Raw genomic sequence first — 24,286 nt, 5'->3', positions numbered from 1 at the left:
TAGATTCTTGATAGGGGCAACTTATGATGTACTGCCAACTCCCCAGAACCTAAAACTCTGGGTAAATGGAGACCCACTATGTTCATTGTGTTCAGGTACGGCAACTTTAAAGCACATTCTGTCAGGGTGTAAGGTTAGTCTGTCGCAAGGCAGGTATACGTGGCGACATAACCAGGTTCTAAAAAGCTTAGCTGCAGGAATTGAAGAGTTACGGAGGCAGGCAAATTTAGGAAGGCCTTAAATAAAGAGAGTTGCAATCAAGTTTGTTCAAGAGGGAGAGAAAGTTGGTAAGACAACAAGAACGCAAGGCAGCTTAGAAGGTGCTTGTGATTGGGAAATGTCGGTAGATTTAGGAGGAAAGCTTCTTGTTCCCCAGGAAATAGCCATTACAAAGCTAAGGCCTGATATAGTCTTGTGGTCTAGGAGTAGAATGAAAGTATATTTCATAGAGCTGACTGTTCCGTGGGAGGCCTTAGTTGAGGAAGCATATGAAAGGAAAAAGCTCAGGTATGCAGAGTTAGGGGCAGAAGCAGAGCAGCGAGGATGGAAAATTAGGATTTGTCCAGTGGAAGTAGGATGTAGAGGATTTGTAGCAAGGTCTGTTGTCTCTTTGGTAAGGGAGTTAGGAGCAAGTGGACAGAGTGTGAGGAAAATTGTAAAGGACATGTCAGATGAGGCAGCAAGATCCAGTCAGTGGATTTGGATGAGAAGGAGTAATGGTAGCTGGGGGCCCAGCAGGGGAGCACTTAGGATAGATAGACTCTTAGGAGAAGCAAGGAAGAAATCCAGGAAGAGGAAGTGTTTTTAAGTGGGGGTGTGGCCTGTGTGAGCCTCTTTGAGACCATGCGGTTAGTCCAGGTGAGGTGGCCTGTATTGTTTGCTTGTATCGAATTGGTTTGTAGTGTGTCTGTGGCTGCTTAGGTGAGTTTGTTTGTTTTAGGTGAGTTGCATGGTGCGGTGTTAGAGTATGAGGGGTGTAGAGCACAGCCTAATCCGGCGGGGGAGAGCCAGCCTAAAAAGGCCCCTCTCCCTGACTCTACATCCCTCATTGTCTTGGAGAGTGGGGGGGTGGGGGGGGCAAGAGCACAGCCTAATCCGGCGGGGGAGAGTTTAGCTCAAAAAGGCTTCTCTCCTTGACTCTGCCTCCTTCAAAATGGCCGCCACTTTCTCCAACTGTTTAGGGGAGTTTGTTTGCTGAATCTGCTAGTGTGTTTTGTCAGAGTTGATGATGGTGTTGTTTGTGGTAGCGTAGGCAAGATAAAGAAAATGGTGGTGTGAGGAGCAGTGATGGCTGGCATTAGGGGAGTGACTCTGGGACGCCAGTGATCACTGTCTAGCCTCCTGGAGGTGTTGTGGGACCAACTAGACGAAACACTGGTGAAAGGAGGTTCCCACCTGATGACCCCAAAGACATGTTAGTTATCACTGCTCATTAGTCTGTACAGCTAAATTAATAGTTATCATAGGACATGTTAAGCTTAGGGAGCTATTCACTGAGTCTGGTCCATTTTCTGTAGCACAAGCTTTGTGTTTATCTTAAATTGTATTTAATGATCATTAAAGAATGTTACTATAGTACTATTACTACTACTGCTACTGCTACTACTACTATTATTACTACTACTGCTACTGCTACTACTACTATTATTACTACTACTACTACTAGTGAGTGAGTGAGTGAGTACAAGCGTGTGTGTGTGTGTGTGTGTGTGTGTGTTTGTGTGTGACAGATCAAACACAGTCCCACTTGAAGTCACTGAGTTTCTTGATGAGTGTGCAGACATGCAGATTCACTGATGTTGCCTTCGTTTTGAACATCTTCCCGCTCTTCTTGCTCTGCAGCCTCTCATGAATTTCAGGTTCTGAAAAAACAACGTAGTTCGTAGTGTGTCTTTGGCACAAACAACAAAAACAGTGAATTTAGAGCCTGGTCTTATATTTTTAAAAAGTCTTGATTCTGACTTTGTTATAAAACTTCTAAACAGCAGAAAACTCAACTGGGGAAAGATTCACAATTATTTTTCACTTTCTTGACAGGGAGAATTGTACGACGTTTGCGAACATTTTGACACTTTGAGGCAGAAAAAAAAAGGTAACATACCTTACTGAGTGGACGTTGCTTCATCATTGCAGCTCTGGACGTCTGTGACAAAAGGCTGAGCAGGCTGTAGTGAGGCTGCGCCTTTGTGGCCACAGACACTGGTTGGTAAATGTGCTCCAAGGTCGTCATCAACAAACCTAAAATGCATGCTGCAAAAACAGCCCTCACCTTTAAGCAAGAACTTCTCACATCAGTTAAAGTAAACTGTAAAGAGATTCTCTGAAGGTGCTGTCATTAAGAAGTTGGTCTTGGCTCTTTTCACATCCTCTCATAAGTTGTTGTATCAGGGTTTTTCCTGGCTAGTTTTTCCGGTTGAGTGTTGGAACTGTTTGTGCCTGCAGTTGCAGTAGCCCCTTTTCGCCTATAGAGGGCGCAGTGCGTTTATTTATCTGTGTTTTTCCACAGTCTGTGTAATTTACAGGAAGTGAGGTACCTGGAATTTGTTTTGTTTCTGCTCCATAACGAGAGATACTCGGATGTTAACTTTTCGTCCAGCTGTTTGTTTTGCCCTTGTGGTGGCAATATAAGTGAGTACATTTATCATTGTTAGAGTGCAAAGTGTTTCGTTGAATTTGACACTATGTAATTAATATAACGATCGAGATCTGATCGCGGACTTTTTCCACCACAGATCTATAGATATTAGATCCGCTATCTCTGCAATGTATTTATATCGGTTGTCAATTTATGTTTTCTGTACTTTGTGTTTCAGTTTCACAATTTTTGGCATTAAACCTGTCCAACTACAACTACTTGCCTGTTCCTTGGAGGTCATGATGTCATAAAGAGTTTAGCTGGCTGTGAATCCCAGTGTACGACAGGAGTCACACTGGGTGGAACAGCACAGGTTGTATCAGGGTTTTTCTTGGCCAAACATTGGGCGGGGATGGTACTAAGCCGTATGACTACCAAACTATACTTTCTTTACCTCTCCGGCCACTGCGGGTCAAAGCCACTCACTCTATGCTTTTCAGAATATCTGGGAAGAATGAGACGTATTTATTGATATATGCTGTTTTACTGGTGTGTTCGTGTCAGATTGAAGGTAAAACCTATTTATTTCTACTAATATTTCAAGTTTTGGATTGCCTCCTTTTATCTTTAAATTGTGGTTGTTGTACTTCAGCACTGAAACATGTAAAAGACATGAAATGAGACTAAGGGAGGGCAGGTGAGGAACAAACTAAATTAGAAGAAAATGAAATGTAGTAATAGCTGTCAAGCAGAAAAAACAAGAATCCTGGAGTATAAAAAATGTAAATGGGAACATATACCCAAAAGTAATAATAAAAAAGGATAAAGATGAATTCATTAAACTTTATTTGGAAAGCACCCTACAGGAAACACAGCTCAAAGAAGAACAGAAATAAAATGTAAAAAATATGGTGAACTTGCTGTATAAACTTTGTTTCTCCCAGTAAGATAGAAAACTGTTTACAGCCACGTGATCTGACACAAACAAATAAGGGATTTATTGTAAGTCAGGCAGATATTGAAATAAATGTATGATGCTAAATTGTACTTCATGGAAATGTAGGAGAGGTGGCCACATGTGGCAGGTACGTCTAGTCCAGTGTGAGAGGAGCTGCTGTTGCCTACATTTATATTTTTCCATAGAAAAACTAGTGAGTAGAAACCTAAATAACAAAAAACTGACTTCCTTTATTTGATCAGTAAATTTGAACCTCTTAATGATCATTATTTCACTGATTGTAGCAAGCAGTGTCATTCTACAGTAATCTTGAATAACTCACTTCTCTGACCACAGGTGTGTGGTATAGACACTATACTCCTTCTACCTAAATGCCAAAGTGTCTGACAGTAACAATAATAATTCATATGAGAATTTTCTTAGCTTGGAAAAGATATTGGTAATAGTTACATAAAAGAAAGCTAAAAGCTTGTTCCATTAGAATAATTTGAAAGAACTACAGGAGTTTGCATGTTTCTCTCATGTTCTTCTGTACAGAATAAGTATCTACAGAGAATGGATGGTTGCATGAAATAATCACAAACTATTCCACAAAAAGAAGTTAAGTGTAAAAAGTCCATCACCTTTGTGACATTTGACAGACAGACAGACAGACAGACAGACAGACAGACAGACAGACAGATAGATAGATAGATAGATAGATAGATAGATAGATTCTTTATTGCTCTGTAGCCATGGAAACTCTTAGCTCTAAGCTGCTCGCCAAAAACTCATGGCTCTTAGTAGTAATTTTTGCACTTTTTGCGTCTTTTATTTTTCTTTACCACAAGCTCCAAGTAACATGATTTTTGTCTACATGTGCGATCTTTTATTTTTATAAGCCAAGTCAAGACCAACTGAACCAAAGCAACAGAAGTGCCTCAGAGTAATTTTGTAACTTTTAATCATCATCAAGTTTTCCTTTTTGAAAATTTTGACAACTTTAGAGTCATCTGGTCAACGCCAGTCTCCTCTAAAGATATCCAACCAAAGTGAAGTGCATTAGAGTTTATTTCGCATCAACCCACAAGAGACACCAGCAGATAACATCTGCACGACCTCCTGCAGAGAAGCCAAGCAGAAATCAAGAGTTCCCGAGACAGAAAGTCTCCTGGCAAACTCCACCAGAGCTGAACCGCTGAGACACCGGCAGAATCCGTCATCGTGATAACGGGACACGGCCTCCAGGAGAATCCACCTCGATCCTGCGTCTCCAGGGTTACCACGGCAACCACAGCCACCTGGGTCCCAGCCGAGGGTCTTCAGCTACAGCGCAACTCACAGTAGGCCGGTCTCAACACTCTGCTCATGACTGGGTTGGTGTCGAAATATAGTAATATTTAATCATCAAACCTAATTCGTAGATGTAGCATCATTAGCTGTATAGTCATAGTGTATAGCCATAACATATTCTCTCCCACCATTACCAACTCATCACACTGCTCATTCATTATTATTTTCATCTTTATGATTATTACACCTTGCATTTACTCTGTAGATATTAGTTTAGTTAATAAACTCCTTTATTTACACCCAGTTGTTGTTCTGTTCTTTTGACGTAGAGACTGGAGATCCATTGAATCGAGAAGCAACAAGTCCAACCCCCTGATCATTTTGTATTTAATGATCATTAAAGAATGTTACCATAGTACTATTACTACAACTGCTACTGCTACTACTAGTAGTGAGTGAGTGAGTAAATGCATGCGCGTGTGTGTGTGTGTGTGTGTGTGTATGTGACAGATCAAACACAGTCCCACTTGAAGTCACTGAGTTTCTTGATGAGTGTGCAGACATGCAGATTCACTGATGTTGCCTTCGTTTTGAACATCTTCCCACTCTTCTTGTTCTGCAGCCTCTCATGAACTGCTTTTGTGCAACTCTCAGGATTACAGTAATATCAATGCAGGTTCTGAAAAACAACGTAGTTCTTAGTGTCTTTGCAACAGTTTGGCGCAAACAACAAAAACAGTGAATTTAGAGAATGGTCTTATTTTAAAAAAAAAAAAGTTTTGATTCTGACTTTGTTATAAAACTTCTAAACCACATAAAACTCAACTGGGGAAAGATTCACAATTATTTTTTACTTTCTTGACAGGGAGAATTGTACGACGTTTGCGAACATTTTGACACTTTGAGGCAGAAAAAGAAAAGGTAACATACCTTACTCAGTGGACGTTGCTTCATCATTGCAGCTCTGGACGTCTGTGACAAAAGGCTGAGCAGGCTGTAGTGAGGCTGCGCCTTTGTGGCCACAGACACTGGTTGGTAAATGTGCTCCAAGGTCGTCATCAACAAAAATAAAATGCATGCTGCAAAAACAGCCCTAACCTTTAAGCAAGAACTTCTTATGTCGGTTAATGTTTAAATTTCATGAATTTCATATCCATGCTCCGCTGTAAAGTAAACTGTAAAGAGATTCTCTGAAAGTGCTGCCATCAACCCCCCCCCCCCCCCCGACATGTGAGGTGACAGGTACAGTTAACATAACTAGTTAGTCCTCTTTGTTGAAACACAATAGAAATACCACAATATATTTTAAATAATCTCTGATAAAAAAAATGATATATAACTGTTTCTGTGCTTGTGGGTGAATAATTCTGTTGAAGATGGGTGTTGGTGTAGGGCACGATATAGGAAGTTGGTGGAGGGAACTTCACTTCCTCATATAATTTAGTTTCGAGTGGAGTAAGTGTCAGAATGGGACGTATTTTATTGATATATGCTGTTTTACTGGTGTGTTCGTGTCAGATTGAAGGTAAAACCTATTTTTTTCTACTAATATTTCAAGTTTTGGATTGCCTCCTTTTATCTTTAAATTCTGGTTGTTGAATTTCAACACTCAAACATCATGTAAAAGACATGAAATGAGACTAAGGGAGTGGAGGTGAGGAAGAAGCTATATTATAAGAAAATGAAATGTAGTAATAGCTGTCAAGCAGAAAAAACAAGAATACTGGAGTATAAAAATTGTAAAATGGGAACATATACCCAAAAGTAATAAAAAAGGATAAAGATGAACTTTATTAAACTTTATTTGGAAAGCACCCTACAGGAAACACAGCTCGAAGAAGAACAGAAATAAAATGTACAAAATATGGTGAACTTGTTGGATAAACTTTGTTTCTCCCAGTAAGATAGAAAACTGTTTACAGCCACGTGATCTGACACAAACAAATAAGGGATTTATTGTAAGTCAGGCAGATATTGAAATAAATGTATGATGCTAAATTGTACTTCATGGAAATGTAGAAGGAGAGGTGGCCACATGTGGCAGGTACGTCTAGTCCAGTGTGAGAGGAGCTGCTGTTGCCTACATTTATATTTTTCCATAGAAAAACTAGTGAGTAGAAACCTGTATAACAGAAAACTGACTTCCTTTATTTGATCAGTGAATTTGAACCTCTTAATGATCATTATTTCACTGATTGTAGCAAGCAGTGTCATTCTACAGTAATCTTGAATAACTCAGTTCTCTGACCACAGGTGTGTGGTATGGACACTACACTCCTTCTACCTAAATGCCAAAATGTCTGACAGTAACAATAATTCATATGAGAATTTTCTTAGCTTGGAAAAGATATTGGTAATAGTTACATAAAAGAAAGCTAAAAGCTTGTTCCATTAGAATAATTTGAAAGAACTACAGGAGTTTGCATGTTTCTCTCATGTTCTTCTGTACAGAATAAGTATCTACAGAGAATGGATGGTTGCATGAAATAATCACAAACTATTCCACAAAAAGAAGTTAAGTGTAACCTACACCCTACAGGAAACACAGCTCAAAGAAGAACAGAAATAAAATGTACAAAATATTTAGTAAAGCTGCATGGACTTAAACGCTAACAAGGTGCAGTGGACACATTTTCTTATTTTGATATGATGTGCTGAGTCTGTTCCTCCTGGAAGCGAGACTTTACTCACTCTTGTTATCAGGAGACAATTCAGTGGAAAGTTACCTGACGTAAAATGTATAAACAAATTCAATAATGTTATTTGTTACTGTGGCTTAATATTTCATTTCAAGCTGTTCAGGGAGGGACCTCTATATTTAAAGTTGTATTGGTGGGTTAGGGTTGAGACTGAAGTATTGAGCTGTTCTTTCTACACAGGAAGTTTCACAAGGACAAGTTATGAGAACTTAGTAAATAAACTAATTTCTCAAGAACCTTTCAATGACAGGTCAATATGAAATTGGTCAGTAGTCAGTATTTATTTACTTTCTTTTGGTCGAGTTGAAAACATGTCACATTATCACATTGTAAAGTTGTCATGGTGAACTTGTCGTTTCTCCCAGTAAGATAGAAAATGTTTTACCACCAAGTGATTTGACACTAACAAGTTTGGCAGCATAAAGGATGTTAAAATAAACTATATATAAATATATAGTTGTAAGGTTTAGGGTGTGATGGATGAAAAACTGCATCCGACAGGGATTTTCTTTTGCTCCAGAGCTCTGAGTTTTCTTTTCTTTCCTTGTGCAAAGAGGTTACAAAAACATGATACACATCTTACAATCAGGTAGCTGGTGGAAAACAGAAGCAGCTTTTTCCTGCACAGCAGACTCCACAGAGGCGACATAACCTGACCCCCTCTCTCTGACACACAATGCTGCCACCTCGCTGTGTGGAGCTTCCTTCTACTCTGGACGGCACTCAACCTCCACTACCTTTAACACACATATTTACAATTTAATATTGCCATTATTTACATAAACATGACAACAGCCTAATACAGGATACATGAGGCACATAACAAACGCTCTCTCCTCTCTGACCACCTGGTCCAGCCAAACAAGATGACTGGCTTCAGCTGTAGCTGCAGTCTCATGTGTACACGCCATGAAACACGCACCAGGAAGTAGACCTCGAAGAGAGAGCGGTTAGATGAACTTCCTGTTTAAGCTTGCCCAACTTTTCAAAGTCAGTGTGTGTGTTTTTTCACATTAGTGAGGGGGATGCCTCCCAGCTCCCTCACACTATGAAAGAAAATATATAAACACCTATGATATTAATATAAACTATAAATGATAAATTACGTTATTCTATATTCATCATAAATTCAAGGGATCCCTGCATGAGATTTTGATTGATCTATGTGAGACAGAAAATTGAAAGAAAAAAAAAACATGGTATCTATGATAATAATAATAATAATAATAATAATAATAATAATAATGAAATTGCACTATTGTGGCAACCTGGGAACAGTAATGTGGGTGAGAGGGGAAAGAGCGGGAAAGTTGCCTGTTTTTCAGAAGACAGAATTGAATGGACAGACTCTGCAGTGGTGGAAAGAGTATGAGTAACATGTTACTGTCATCAGGGTCAGTTTCACCTGTTACACTCCTCTATCCTTCAGCACGTTGTGGTAAATACATTTCCCAACCCTTATTAAACCATGATCAGATGAAGATGCTTCATCATTTTCAACTGATGATCCAAGTGTCAGACATGAAGAATAGAAATGGAGTAGCATTCAGTATTTACCAAAGAACCATGTACTGTCTGTGATTTCTGTTGTATCATGTGTTTGTTGTTTTACAGGCTCCAGTGCTGGGAGTCCTGTATTTGTGCAGAAGGGGAAGGATTTACTGCTGGAGGTCATGGAACCTGATGTACCTGAGGATTTTAGCCTTCTTTCATGGACATTCAATGGAAAAGACATTCTAGTAACATTTTTACCTGGTATTGAACCAAGAGTCTCTAATGTTTACACTGGAAGGGTTGAAGCTTCTGTGAAAAATTTCTCTGTGAAACTGCAGAATCTACAAGAGGCAGACAGTGGAGTTTATACTGCACGAGTGATTGGGAATCAAGAACAAATACTGGCTGAATACAGCGTCAGAGTTCAAGGTAGGTTTGTTAACATCCCAGACACTGACAGAGACAATCTGCTGCCATGTTTCTAAAATGCTTCATGTAAACTTTCCCCCTCAGATCCAGTGTCTCCAGTTGCCATGACAGTAGACTCTGTGTCCAGCAGCTCAGACTCCTGTAGCCTCACTGTGACCTGCAGCACACAGGACTCACATCACATCAACAGCACCTTTACATGTGACACCAACACCTGCAGTCAGGGGGGAGGAGAGAGGTCAAAGGTCATATCCTCTGGTGCTTCTCTCCATGTCCACCTGCTGAATGACTTAATCATCTGTAACCATAGCAACCAGGTCAGCTGGAAGAAGAACATGAGAAACATTCGGAATATCTGCCCTCTAAAGACTGGTGGTAAGACTGAAAGATGTAACAGATAAGAGATTGTGAAATTAAAACTGCAATCATGCACTGTGTCGACATCTCTGATAAAGTTCTTGTTTTTTCTTTACAGTTTCTAATGCAGCCAGGAGTATTGTGATTGGCACTACTGCTGGGATTGTGGTTGTTATCCTTTGCTCTGTCCTTTACATAAAATGTAAGTCTCAGTGCGAAGAGAATAATGCAGTAAAAATCTGGTTATTATTTAGCAAATACATGGAAATCCAGCATTGCAGCAGAGCATAATCTTCATACACCAAACCTCTATATTAGGCATCAGAATCAGAATGATTCAAGTCCAGTTAAAATTCATATATATTTTTTCTACATAGATCTGCTGTGAGAGAGATTCACTTGAGTTTGAAAAAATAAGTGATTGACATTAAACGCTTTTGACCTTAAGTTCATTCAGGTTTTCGGGTTTTAAAAACCATTTAGGGAGATGATTCGTCAGAAATTAATTTGAATGTTTACTGAGCAGTTAAATGAATTAGTAAAATGAAAAGTATCAGAGCAGGTGCGTCCCTCTCTATCTTCAAGAATCTCTTTGACTCATCTCTACGGAGAACACCTCCTCCTCCTCTGACACCCTAACAGGCCTAACTAGCACGTACACTTTCGGTGCACTCGTTTACCTGATCTTGTTGCACTTTGAGTTACTGAACAGATGTAGTACTTGGTGCTGACACCAAGGTTTCCTGCTGCACTGAAGCTTTAGTGTTGTCCCTCACCTGTAGGTCACTTTGGATAAAAACCAGATGAGTCAATGTAAAAATCCTGTGCTGATCCTGTCTTTGAAAAAGTGGCTTTACTAACATAGTGACAGTAGCTCATGGACTGAGGCAGTTTGAACAGTTCAAAAACGCACCAGAGAAAGTGAAGGTCAGTCATTTCAGATGCTGAGTGGTGTGATAGCATTATATCAGGCCGCTGTGCTTCTTCTCAGCCTCTACCAACAAACACACACTATACTACACACGATACAAGCTTCAAAAACAAGTTGCTGACCTGGCATCCTTGTCACAGAAATGAGCCGACTCACAGGGAAGACATTTTGCAGGTTTCCCAAAAACAATGAAAATCACTTTGACTGCTCTAAATATTTCTTTTCTTTATTAAAAAAGAGAAGAAAAAAAGGAATGAGGAAAAACAAGAGACTTTAACTTCTGAGGGAAACTTACATTTTAAGGAAATCAACATATGTTTTTATGACTGACCTACAGGTAGAAGAAAGAACCGCCAAAATACAGTATATGAAGTTCCTCAGGTAAACGTCAAGTTTTATTTAAAAAAAATCTCGTCCAACTCTGCCAGTCAAACTGAGGAACAGAATTTCACATTGTGAATAATTTAATGATGGAAACCTGATTTTAAGGAGGAGGTGAAAAAAAGAAATGAGCTCAAAATGAAGAGCTTTGTGTTAGTTCAAGTGCAACAGAAATCCACCCTTAATTTATCCACTTTAACTCCAACTGTATATTCAGGACAAGGCAGTCTATCTGAAATCCATCCGCCTCCTTGCTACACTAACTGCTTCACCCAGTCTGCTGTCGCTGATCCTGCTGTGTGTTCCTGCAGCACCTGACACATGTACATGTTGCTGTTTATATCCACCCAAACGTGCAGGTTTGGATTTATGTGTTTTCTAACAAGACTGTGTGATTTTTCTTCCTAGAGCATCAGTCCAGCACAAACTCAGAGTCAGAGTCCTACAGAAGATGCTCCAGGTTGTTCTCCCACCTCCACCTATGTGTTGGTGAAGTTTCACAGCACACCTGTGGAATCCACTAAGACCAAAACCACCAACTTGCCAGAGACTGTGTATGCTGAAGTTAACAGAGCTAACAAGTCCAACCCCAGACCCCCCCCCAAGAAAACAACGCCTAGAGCTGATGAAACGATGATATAGGACTATACCGCTGGATGCTTAGACTGCATTTTGGCTCAGCCAGGGTACATATATATATGTGTGTGTGTGTATATATATGTATATACGTGTATGAGTGTGTTTGTGTGTGTGTGTGTGTGTGAGTGTGTGTGCGCTATCACAAAATAAATCAATCGTATATAAAAAATAAATAATTATTTGTTCATTGTGTGTTTTGAGATGCTGATATAGCGCCCTATAAGTCGGCGGGCTCGGTTGTCATGGTTAGCTTACAGTAATAAACCATCAGACTGAACCAAGAGGTCATGGCTTGTTCACTAGGTTTAGGAAAAGATTGTGATTTGACCATTAGACAATCTTTGGGATAAGAACACAGATCTCCCTTGTTATATTCCTATGTTTTGTTCATCCATCCATCCATCCATCCATCCATCCATCCTTCCATCCATCCATCCATCTATCATCCATCCATCCACATTTTAAGACTTTTCACTGTAAATGTGCAGTCATTAACGTGCAGCAGGTTTGCATGCTAAGTTCTACATTTTATTACTAGAAATACATTTGCAGTTCTTCACTGTTTTCTTGTAAATTTACATCACAATGCTGGTCACAATTTTGTCAATAAATGACTGTATATTTACAGTATGTACCTTTTGTTTTTTTTTGTATTTAATGATCATTAAAGAATGTTACTATAGTACTATTACTGCTACTGCTACTGTTACTACTACTAGTGAGTGAGTGAGTACAAGCGTGTGTGTGTTTGTGTGTGACAGATCAAACACAGTCCCACTTGAAGTCACTGAGTTTCTTGATGAGTGTGCAGACATGCAGATTCACTGATGTTGCCTTCGTTTTGAACATCTTCCCGCTCTTCTTGCTCTGCAGCCTCTCATGAATTTCAGGTTCTGAAAAACAACGTAGTTCTTAGTGTCTTTGCAACAGTTTGGCACAAACAACAAAAACAGTGAATTTAGAGATTGGTTTTATTTTAAAAAAAAATCTTGATTCTGACTTTGTTATAAAACTTCTAAACCACATAAAACTCAACTGGAGAAAGATTCACAATTATTTTTCACTTTCTTGACAGGGAGAATTGTACAACGTTTGTGAACATTTTGACACTTTGAGGCAGAAAAAGAAAAGGTAACATACCTTACTCAGTGGACGTTGCTTCATCATTGCAGCTCTGGACGTCTGTGACAAAAGGCTGAGCAGGCTGTAGTGAGGCTGCGCCTTTGTGGCCACAGACACTGGTTGGTAAATGTGCTCCAAGGTCGTCATCAACAAAAATAAAATGCATGCTGCAAAAACAGCCCTAACCCTTAAACAAGAACTTCTTATGTCGGTTAATTTTTAAATTTCATGAATTTCATATCCAGTAAATTGTAAAGAGATTCTCTGTAAGTGCTGTCATCAACCCCCCCCCCCCCCCCCCCCCCCCGCCCCGACATAGATGTGACAGGTACAGTTAACATAACTAGTTAGTCCTCTTTGTTGAAACACAATGGAAATACCATAATATATTTTAAACAATCTCTGATAAAAAAAAAAAAAGATATATAACTGTTTCTGTGCTTGTGGGTGAATAATTCTGTTATAATTAGAGTGTGTGAAGCATGTGAAGAAGCATGTTGGTGGAGGGTGTGATATAGGAAGTTGGTGGAGGGAACTTCACTTCCTCATCTAAGTTGTTTCGTGTGGAGTAAGTGTCAGAATGGGACGTATTTTATTGATATATGCTGTTTTACTGGTGTGTTCGTGTCAGATTGAAGGTAAAACCTATTTATTTCTACTAATATTTCAAGTTTTGGATTGCCTCCTTTTATCTTTAAATTCTGGTTGTTGAACTTCAGCACTGAATCATCATGTAAAAGACATGAAATGAGACTAAGGGAGGGCAGGTGAGGAAGAAACTATATTATAAGAAAATGAAATGTAGTAATAGCTGTCAAGCAGAAAAAACAAGAATCCTGGAGTATAAAAATTGTAAAATGGGAACATATACCCAAAAGTGATAATAAAAAAGGATAAAGATGAACTTTATTAAACTTTATTTGGAAAGCACCCTACAGGAAACACAGCTCGAAGAAGACCAGAAATAAAATGTACAAAATATGGTGAACTTGTTGGATAAACATTGTTTCTCCCAGTAAGATAAAAAACTGTTTACAGCCACATGATCTGACACAAACAAATAAGGGATTTATTGAAATAAATGTATGATGCTAAATTGTACTTCATGGAAATGTAGAAGGAGAGGTGGCCACATGTGGCAGGTACGTCTAGTCCAGTGTGAGAGGAGCTGCTGTTGCCTACATTTATATTTTTCCATAGAAAGACTCGTGAGTAGAAACCTGTATAACAGAAAACTGACTTCCTTTATTTGATCAGTGAATTTGAACCTTTTAATGATCATTATTTCACTGATTGTAGCAAGCAGTGTCATTCTACAGTAATCTTGAATAACTCACTTCTCTGACCACAGGTGTGTGGTATGGACACTACACTCCTTCTACCTAAATGCCAAAATGTCTGACAGTAACAATAATTCATATGAGAATTTTCTTAGCTTGGAAAAGATATTGGTAATAGTTACATAAAAGAAAGCTAAAAGCTTGTTCCATTAGAATAATTTGAAAGAACTACAGGAGTTTGCATGTTTCTCTCATGTTCTTCTGTACAGAATAAGTATCTACAGAGAATGGATGGTTGCATGAAATAATCACAAACTATTCCACAAAAAGAAGTTAAGTGTAACCTACACCCTACAGGAAACACAGCTCAAAGAAGAACAGAAATAAAATGTACAAAATATTTAGTAAAGCTGCATGGACTTAAACGCTAACAAGGTGCAGTGGACACATTTTCTTATTTTGATATGATGTGCTGAGTCTGTTCCTCCTGGAAGCGAGACTTTACTCACGCTTGTTATCAGGAGACAATTCAGTGGAAAGTTACCTGACGTAAAATGGATAAACAAATTCAATAATGTTATTTGTTACTGTGGCTTAATATTTCATTTCAAGCTGTTCAGGGAGGGACCTCTATATTTAAAGTTGTATTGGTGGGTTAGGGTTGAGACTGAAGTATTGAGCTGTTCTTTCTACACAGGAAGTTTCACAAGGACAAGTTATGAGAACTTAGTAAATAAACTAATTTCTCAAGAACCTTTCAATGACAGGTCAATATGAAATTGGTCAGTAGTCAGTATTTATTTACTTTCTTTTGGAAGAGTTGAAAACATGTCATATTATCACATTGTAAAGTTGTCATGGTGAACTTGTCGTTTCTCCCATCAAGATAGAAAATGTTTTACCACCAAGTGATTTGACACTAACAAGTTTGGCAGCATAAAGGATGTTAAAATAAACTATATATAAATATATAGTTGTAAGGTTTAGGGTGTGATGGATGAAAAACTGCATCCGACAGGTATTTTCTTTTGCTCCAGAGCTCTGAGTTTTCTTTTCTTTCCTTGTGCACAGAGGTTACAAAAACATGATACACATCTTACAATCAGGTAAATGGTGGAAAACAGAAGCAGCTTTTTCCTGCACAGCAGACTCCACAGAGGCGACATAACCTGACCCCCTCTCTCTGACACACAATGCTGCCACCTCGCTGTGTGGAGATTCCTTCTACTCTGGACGGCACTCAACCTCCACTACCTTTAACACACATATTTACAATTTAATATTGCCATTATTTACATAAACATGACTACAGCCTAATACAGGATACATGAGGCACATAACAAACGCTCTCTCCTCTCTGACCACCTGGTCCAGCCAAACAAGATGACTGGCTTCAGCTGTAGCTGCAGTCTCATGTGTACACGCCATGAAACACGGACCAGGAAGTAGACCTCGAAGAGAGAGCGGTTAGTTGAAATTAACTTCCTGTTTAAGCTTGCCCAACTTTACAAAGTCAGTGTGTGTGTTTTACACGTTAGTGAGGGGGATGCCTCCCAGCTCCCTCACACTAAGAAAGAAAACACCTATGATATAAATATAAACTATAAATTATGTCAATCTATATTCGTCCCAAATTCAAGGGATCCCTGCATGAGATCTTGATTGATCTATGTGAGACAGAAAATTGAAAGAAAAAAAACATGGTATCTATAATAATAATAATTTTAATGATAATTAGTGCCACGGGTGCTCAGCTCCGAGGCATCTATTAATATTCTGTTTCGGGTTTATTATTCTTCCGCCAAATTTCGGCGCGTAACTCGTCCCGCAGCTTTGAGAAAACCCCGGTAATATATACATCATAATGTGCGTCTTGATCCCGAAAGGGGTGCTATGACTTTTGGTGTTAAAATTCCAATTTTTCCCAAAGTTATTCCCAAAAAACTGGGAATAAATAATGCATTAGAAATGCATTGGAATTTTCTTTAGAAACCCACCTTTTTTCTACAAAATTGCACCTTTTTTCTGAGTCACCCAGCTCTCTCATACCTGCACGTAGAAATGTGATTCAAACTATAAAATGGAGGAAAACTTCTGCTCTCTCAAAAAGACAGGAACTGTTTTTACATAACATGTAAACTTTTCAAACTGTGAGCACTCAAAGGAGGAGTGCAAATCACTTTTTCTTCAAAGTTAGAGTGAAAGCGTCAGTTGGCTAGAGTGCGTGAAGCAGTAAAAAATAACCTTTATTTTTATTTTTAACTCGAGCTCACGGCCAAACCGTAAAAAGGAGACAAATAATTCTTTCTGAAAATGTAGACATAGTTGTTGGGATTCATAAAATGTAACTTTGACAGGCAGGGTGTGCACAAAATTTAAACGGGGGTGCCGAGTCTGGCAGCAATACCTGTCTCACTCTCATTGACACCTAATGTAATCGTCTTTTTTTTTCAAAAGAATCTCACTCTGTCTTCGCACTGAGCTTCCTCACTCATTTTAAGGAATATCTGAATAAAATAGAGACTGTAGAAACTTCTGGCTTCAGTGTCTGGCACGGTCTTTTCGGTTTATGAAAAGAAGTAACGGTTTTCTCATAATTTGCAGTTGTTTGAAGCCATGTAGAAGCCCAATTCTGGGCAGATTTTCACATTACCATGGCAACGGCAGCTCCTGACCTGTGTGCGTGCGTGCGTGCGTGCGCCTAGCAACCAGATAACCAACTCTCCAAGCTCCGCTAGCTTTACATTAGCCGCATGTTAGGTCTTAAATTACATTTAGTTAGGTCTTAAATATGTAAGTCCATTTACTGCTTCCTTCGTTGCTTTTTTTTTTTGTTTTGTTAAAAGAATGAATGAAGTTGTGACGGTCTCCGCTGAGACAGAGGAGAGGAGAAGCTACTATCCCTCTCTCGCTGTCACTTCTAGTCGCGTAGCTCTCCTCCCCAGTAATGTTAAATTTAGCACCGAAAAAAACATAATAGTGGTAATTTAAATAGCGGTTCATGGGATTTATTAACCCTCAGGGGTCCCTCTGTCCTTTCTGGACATTTTCTTCACTTTTATTTTTTGATTTGCTGATCATTTTGGCTGTGTTACAGCTGAAGGTATGGATTTCTGCAAGAAAGTGTCTTTTTTGACATATTTTTAAAATCTAATGTCAGTTACTGTTACAGGTCTATTATACACTGGTAACACATTTTGTACCCTCTGGGGTTCCTCGCGTCCAAAAAAGGACACACAAAGAAAATGCTATAAAATCATCATATATCAATATTTTTTTCTGCTTTTTTTGCATAAATCTCTTAAACCACTTCAGTTCTGCTCAAACCTACCAAATGTTTATTAGTTTTCGGGATTTTAACCCTTTAAATGCCCGTTTGAAGACATGTTGCCTCTTGTTTTATTAAAAAAAAACAACACAGAATATGAGATATTTCCCACATAATACATGATGGAGGGATGTGACATTGTTTTATATCAGAGTCTTTTATATCAAGACATTTCTCAAAACCAGAATATGATCAGGGTGACTTTTGAACACTGGAAATAAATCATGTACTCATCCCGGCAGTAGCCCCCGTGGCACTCAAAATTTCCCTGGAATTTTCTAGTTATTATTATTATTCAACTACATTAATGTGGCAACCTGGAAACAGTAATGTGGGTGAGAGGGGAAAGAGCGGGAAAGTTGCCTGTTTTTCAGAAGACAGAATTGAATGGACAGACTCTGCAGTGGTGGAAAGAGTATGAGTAACATGTTACTGTCATCAGGATCAGTTTCACCTGTTACACTCCTCTATCCTTCAGCACGTTGTGGTAAATACATTTCCCAACCCTTATTAAACCATGATCAGATGAAGATGCTTCATCATTTTCAACTGATGATCCAAGTGTCAGACATGAAGAATAGAAATGGAGTAGCATTCAGTATTTACCAAAGAACCATGTACTGTCTGTGATTTCTGTTGTATCATGTGTTTGTTGTTTTACAGGCTCCAGTGCTGGGAGTCCTGTATTTGTGCAGAAGGGGAAGGATTTACTGCTGGAGGTCATGGAACCTGATGTACCTGAGAATTTTAGCCTTCTTTCATGGACATTCAATGGAAAAGACGTTCTAGTAAGATTTGTACCTGGTAAAGAACCAATAGTCTCTAATGTTGTTTACACTGGAAGGGTTGAGGCTTCTGTGAAAAATTTCTCTGTGAAACTGAAGAATCTACAAGAGGCAGACAGTGGAGTTTATACTGCACGAGTGATTGGGACTGAAGAAGAACAAATACTAGCTGGATACAACGTCACAGTTCAAGGTAGGTTTGTTAACATCCCAGACACTGACAGAGACAATCTGCTGCCATGTTTCTAAAGCGCTTCATGTAAACTTTCCCCCTCAGATCCAGTGTCTCCAGTTGCCATGACAGTAGACTCTGTGTCCAGCAGCTCAGACTCCTGTAGCCTCACTGTGACCTGCAGCACACAGGACTCACATCACATCAACAGCACCTTTACATGTGACACCAACACCTGCAGTCAGGGGGGAGGAGAGAGGTCAAAGGTCATATCCTCTGGTGCCACTCTCAATGTCTACCTGCTGAATGACTTAATCATCTGTAACCATAGCAACCACATCAGCTGGACCAACGACAGTAAAATAATTGATCATTTTTGTCCCAGACACACTGGTAAGTCTTTACAATAATTTGACACAGTTTGGAGTTAAATTTAGAGCATATAAACATTTATTTTCTAATTAAAACTTTTACTTTGTCCAAATAAATAAGGTCTCACCCATCAGAAAGGACTAAAATATATCATGTTTTCGATGAATTGATAAACAAATTGTGTCCATTACAAATAAAAAATATATATATATATTAAGGGTAGGCATGGCAGTTTTTTCTTTCTGTTTTGCTGTAATATTTTGACTGGCAGAACTGAACCTCAACAGAGCGGCCTTGTTAAACCAGGAGGTGCATTTAAACTAAATCATTTAGTGAGTTTTGGAATGTTGGTAGTTTTAACTTACATTTGCCTCCGCCTTCCTTTTTTTTTCTCTTACAACAGATCAGATCGTTTACCAAGAAATTTAAATAATTAAAAGTATAATCTGTCAGAGCACAAGATGTAATGCTGCAGTAGAACATTCTGTTCATGATGATTTTAAGTAGTTGTAAATTTCTAATCCAGCTTTTGTTATTTATTACAGATCCTGAAAGAACCCATGTCCATAGTATTTGGGTTTTGATCATAATTGCCATAGCAGGTGGTTCTGCTGCTGCTGTTTGTTATCGAAAAATAAGAAAAGGTAAGACAGAGTGTGCTTTGTAACTTAATGCCAAAGTTAAATCTCCAAAACCTTATTGTACATCGGAATTCACCATCCCCACAGTGTGTTTCATTTTCTATACCCATAAATTTGGTAGTGCAATACAATAATTATATATTAGACAATATCTTAGACCCTTCACATAGCCTGGTATACAGGACGGATTGTTGTTCAGAGTAACCAATGTTATGACAAACCTCTGTAACTTAAAGCTCCATATGTTGGTTTTGTAGTTGATCATTGCATCTTTCAAATTATTCTCTAAACTGAATTTCAGAAAACAAACAATCAATCGATGCAGTCTTTATGCCGTGGCCCATTCACTCCAACCATCCCCAGGCTAGATCCCAGGGGGGAAGGAGAGGGGTATCTACGTGCACTGCTCTTTGGCAAAACACCTGTTTTGATACAAACTCTCACCAACATCACAAAAATATCAAATCCCACAAATAGGGGTTTTTAAAATGTGCTGCTTTGTGACGATGGAGTAATTTAGTGTAGGTGCAGCTCAAGTAATGTAAATATTGATGCAGTTCAGCAGTAGAAATCTCTCAAAATGAAGTGTAAATTAAATAAAGTTAAAACATATTTGTTGTTACTGACTTGCAGGTAAAAGAGAGAACATGGAAAATACAGTGTATGCATTTCCTGAGGTATGTTTCTTTTCATATCTGCCTCCCAGAGTTGCCAGACAAAGAATTTCAGATTTTGATCAATCAAACATAAAAACCAGATTTGAGGAAACAGGCAAAATAAAGAAATGTTCAACCTGATGAATTTCCAGATGCAGCGTGATCCACCTATCCAAACACCAAGGTCTTCACTGTGAATGATTCAACTTAAACTGCAGGATGTTTCTTTGTGCTGTATATGTGTTGTCAATTGTTGAATGTGTCTCAGTTTGCTTGTGTTACAGTTTTTTTTCATCGTTTTGCTGCTTTGTTAGGAACAGTTCTCAACACTCCTCATGCAACTATCAGAATCACACATTAGTGTCTAAAGAGACAATAACGTCAATACAACAACTACGTCATTTACAATAGGCCAAAGGTTTTTAGCCACATTGCTTCCACTGTGTTTGCAACTGTGTTTTCTTCTTCCCTCACTTGCCTGTTATTGGCTTACACCAGGTAACCTACATGTGACTTCATACTTGTCATGGTTTGCTATGGCAGACACTTTTTGTTAGTTTTGTTTTGGAGTTTTTGCACTTCCTGTTTTATTTTGTATTGGTTTCCTTGTGTGTCTGTGTGTTGCTTCCTGTCTTGGTCCTGTGTCTGTGGTGATTGTCTGCCCCGCCCTAATGTGTTTCACCTGTGTTCAATCATCCTTGCCTCCCTTGTCTATATAGTCTTTGTGCTTCCCTTTGTCTGTGTCGGTTCGTCTGTTTAGTTCAGGGTTTGTTCATGTCTGTTCATGTCACGTTCACGTGTGGATTTTTGTTAAACCTGCGTTCACCGTCTCCCAAGAGTTGACTGCATTTGGGTCCAACTTACCTCGCACATCTTGACAATACTGAGCCAAAGGTTTTGTGCCTCTGTGTATTCTTATACAGTGAATGAAATGTCTCTTCATTGGGAACCAGATTATAATGAGCAGACGACTCTACAGAAATCAGCACTCAGTGTCTTTATTTGTGTTAAATGTTTTTGTGAACCAAGTTTTCTCCATGTGATTTTCTCTGTGATAGTGAGATTACTTCATATGTTCATGATAGCACTATTCAAATGAAGTGGGACATAAATATTGCAAACAACCTTTGCCAAAAATGTTTTCTGTGATTTATTTTCCAGGTTGAAAACGGCCGACCTGTGAATCAGAGTCCAACCAATGATGCAACCACCACCTACGCCACGGTAGGGTCTCACACTGGACCCATGGGATCCACTGAGACCAGAGGCAATACTCTGCCAGAAAGCCCGTATGCTGAGGTAGATAAGCCAGGAATTTTATTCCATATACTGCACTTGTAGCGAGCTGCCCAAGCTGCCGACACGGCATGCAGTATTGTCACAATTTAAGCCATTAGAGCCAATTTAAATGTCATGAAAAGCTGCTTTAGAATATTAATTTTGTACCGATCATGTGTACAGGCATTCGGCCAGCTCAGCCAGAGAAAGACACGAGTGCTACAGGCCCTAAAATGTGCACAAATGAGGCACCGTCATGGAACACTCAAAAAAATAATCGACTCTGTCATCTACTCTGGTCATCAAATCAAGAGTAGTAGGAAAAATATCATTTTTAAATGCCATGTACTGTATGTGTTGACAGAGTGGTGCAGATTCTCTCTCTTTTTGCTTGTGTTTAAGTTACAGTGTGTTGTGCTTTGTGTTGAGATTTGTTTGAAATTAACTCGGGCATCTTTTATACACAGTGACCTGTCCTGTCCTGACTCTGCTCTTGATGAACCTAAATGTGTTTTACAGCCTATTTCTTGCATTTTAGATAAAAATACAAGTTCATTGTGATGTCATAAAAAACTGGGAAATTGCTTTGTAATAAGTGATACAGATGTTTGTGGTTTTGAAGGATACAGATGAGCTATTGTTAATGAGATTACTTCATATGTTAATACAGTATAATAGCACCATAGTGTGATGTAAAGATGTCCAATGCGCTTTATTGAAAATGTCTTCTGTGATCTTCCAGGTTGGAACAACCCAACCTCATGAGCAGAGTCCAAGCAGTGATGCTTCAGGTCTTCCTCCAAACTCCACCTACGCCTTGGTAGGGTCTCCCTCTGGACCCATGGGATCCACTGAGACCAGAGGTAATACTCTGCCAGAAAGCCTGTATGCTGAGGTAGATAAGCCTTCCAGGGCCTGAAAAAAAAATCAGGAATTGTTATTGTGTTTTCTGAGGGAATTGTTGATCATTTGGACTGATGTTTGAAGTGGGAGAGCCTCATGATGAGCCAAGCTGTAGAAGAGCGCCAACGTTGAGTCATGTGACATTTCTGTGGGAAAAAGGAGAAGGATTTGTACTCCTGAAACTAAGGGAATTTTAAATTGCTCCTCCCACTGCAACTCTATATCTATCTCTTATATTTATATCTAATTGTTTATTATTGAAAATATGTGTATTATTGTTTCAATTATTTCCCAGTAAGACACATATAGTTTTATACTTGTTTCTAAAGACTTGAATTAACCTTTTCTTTTTGATGAAACATGAAACAAATTATTAAAAGAAAATACTTTTTCTGATTTGTAGGATGTAGTTGTTGTTGTAAAGATATTAAAAGAATACTCCACTGAAAATACAACTTTTCAGAATCAAATACTTGCTCCTTGTAAAAAGCCGCTCTGCAAAGTTGGTATATGTTCTGAACTTATGGATCAATGGTTGTATATGTCACATATAGTGAGTTCAACTCAAAGATGTTACTCCTAGAGTCAAGTGTATGTTTTAAGTTTCTGTGTCATATTTTGTTGTGCATTCAGTGTATCAAGTTTGTTTCCTATAACAAAGATTAAAACAAGCTTAAAGTATTGGGAATTATCAATGTTTTGATCAAATGAACATGGAATTCACCAAACGGATGTGTGCAATCTTTTCAAGGATATTGTAAATATGACTTCATGCATTTTTACATATAGTGTATTAATGAAAGTTATATTATTTGTAATTTTTTCAAGAAAACAACATCCGCAAACATTTTTTACAGGGGAATCTCTTTACAATCATTTTATTTACATAATGAGATTATTGAATATCGGGTATAATCAATGGATAATCAAGAATAATTTGCATTTGTATTGAATATTAAAAGTTTTTTTTGCAAAGAAACAACATTTACATTAACAGTCATATATTGTGAGTATCCTTGATGCCTTAGAAATGCTTTGCATGCATTTTAAAGGCTGATCAAATAAAACCCTGAATTGTTTACATTTGTCTGCAGTCTTCTCCCTCCTTCACTTTGTCGGTGCTTTGCTACATTTCTTGTGCACATGCATAATACAAGAGAAGGACCCACCTATAAAAAATAGACGTGCTCCCAGTGGTCAAAGACCACACAGGCCACCTTTAACTTTACATTTAGATAAGACTGAGACACATGTGAAGTTGATCAGTAGAGAACTGTTTGATTATTTGTGCCTCTTGAGCTTCTCCATGAGATGGACACTGATGACAGCAGACACCATGATGACCAGACTGACAGAGAACACGACTGTCTTCACCAGGCAGAGAGAGATACCAGCAGAGAGATGCTTTTTAGATGCAGAAAGAGATTTTTATTGTAAGGCATAAAAATGTAATAAAAAAACATAAGTATATTAAGCCATAAACAGTCACAATAACGACATAGTATGTTAAAGTGTAAAAAGTTTTAAAAACAACATAGTATAATAAGGCATATAAACTTCATAGTATAGTAAGGCATAAAAAGTGATAAAAATGTCATAGTGGACTCAGGCATCATAAAAAGAAAAGATGTAGTATAGTGTTACACAGGGTTAGATTCTGTTTCATTTTGGTGTTTCCTATTGATCCTGTTGCTGATCCTTCTAAGGTGATGGCCTGATGGACACACACCTGTGCTGACTGGTGGTCTATGTAGGCCAGCCCTTTGTTTCAGCTCTCTCTCTCTCTGCCTCCTGCTGCATAATAAATTAGTCACAATAATGACATAGTATAGCAAGGCATAAACATATCATAGTATAGTAAGTCATAAAAGTGATATAGAATAGTAAGGCATAAAAAGTCATAAAGTCATTATAAAGCTCTCTCTCTCTACCTCCTGGTGCAGCACCACCTTTGTGGTGCAAGGTATATGTCTTCTCTTTATGTCTAAAAACTTCATAGTACAGTCAGGTATAA

At 38.6% G+C, this 24,286-nt stretch overlaps 2 protein-coding genes across 6 annotated transcripts; both read left to right on the top strand.

Moving 5' to 3' along the window:
- Positions 1–759: 759 nt before the first annotated feature.
- On the top strand, positions 760–12,351 carry LOC130178458 (uncharacterized). 5 transcript variants are annotated; one of them, XM_056390706.1, is made up of 7 exons: positions 962–2,628; positions 2,814–3,146; positions 9,119–9,427; positions 9,512–9,802; positions 9,903–9,986; positions 11,053–11,096; positions 11,505–12,351. In XM_056390706.1, exons 2-7 carry the CDS (start codon positions 3,065–3,067, stop codon positions 11,736–11,738), a joined length of 1,044 nt encoding a protein of 347 aa, XP_056246681.1. In that variant the 5' UTR covers positions 962–2,628; positions 2,814–3,064; the 3' UTR covers positions 11,739–12,351. The 5 variants fall into 5 exon arrangements, with proteins under 5 accessions (XP_056246685.1, XP_056246681.1, XP_056246684.1 ...); XM_056390709.1 differs by having other exon boundaries at positions 965–2,628; positions 2,814–2,948; positions 11,505–12,350; XM_056390708.1 differs by having other exon boundaries at positions 965–2,628; positions 2,814–4,855; positions 11,505–12,350.
- Positions 12,352–13,399: 1,048 nt separating this feature from the next.
- LOC130178457 (CD48 antigen-like) lies at positions 13,400–23,351 on the top strand. The gene is made up of 7 exons (XM_056390705.1): positions 13,400–13,495; positions 18,129–18,443; positions 18,528–18,815; positions 19,340–19,438; positions 20,069–20,112; positions 21,253–21,390; positions 22,112–23,351. The coding sequence occupies exons 1-7, from the start codon at positions 13,438–13,440 to the stop codon at positions 22,286–22,288; spliced, it is 1,119 nt and encodes a 372-aa protein (XP_056246680.1). The 5' UTR covers positions 13,400–13,437; the 3' UTR covers positions 22,289–23,351.
- Positions 23,352–24,286: the final 935 nt, after the last annotated feature.

The sequence above is a fragment of the Seriola aureovittata genome, chromosome 12, assembly GCF_021018895.1.
Source record: "Seriola aureovittata isolate HTS-2021-v1 ecotype China chromosome 12, ASM2101889v1, whole genome shotgun sequence".
NCBI classification, from domain to species: domain Eukaryota; kingdom Metazoa; phylum Chordata; class Actinopteri; order Carangiformes; family Carangidae; genus Seriola; species Seriola aureovittata.
The sequence above is the reverse complement of the archived record's forward strand: the minus strand, read 5'-3'. Positions and strand labels throughout refer to the sequence as shown.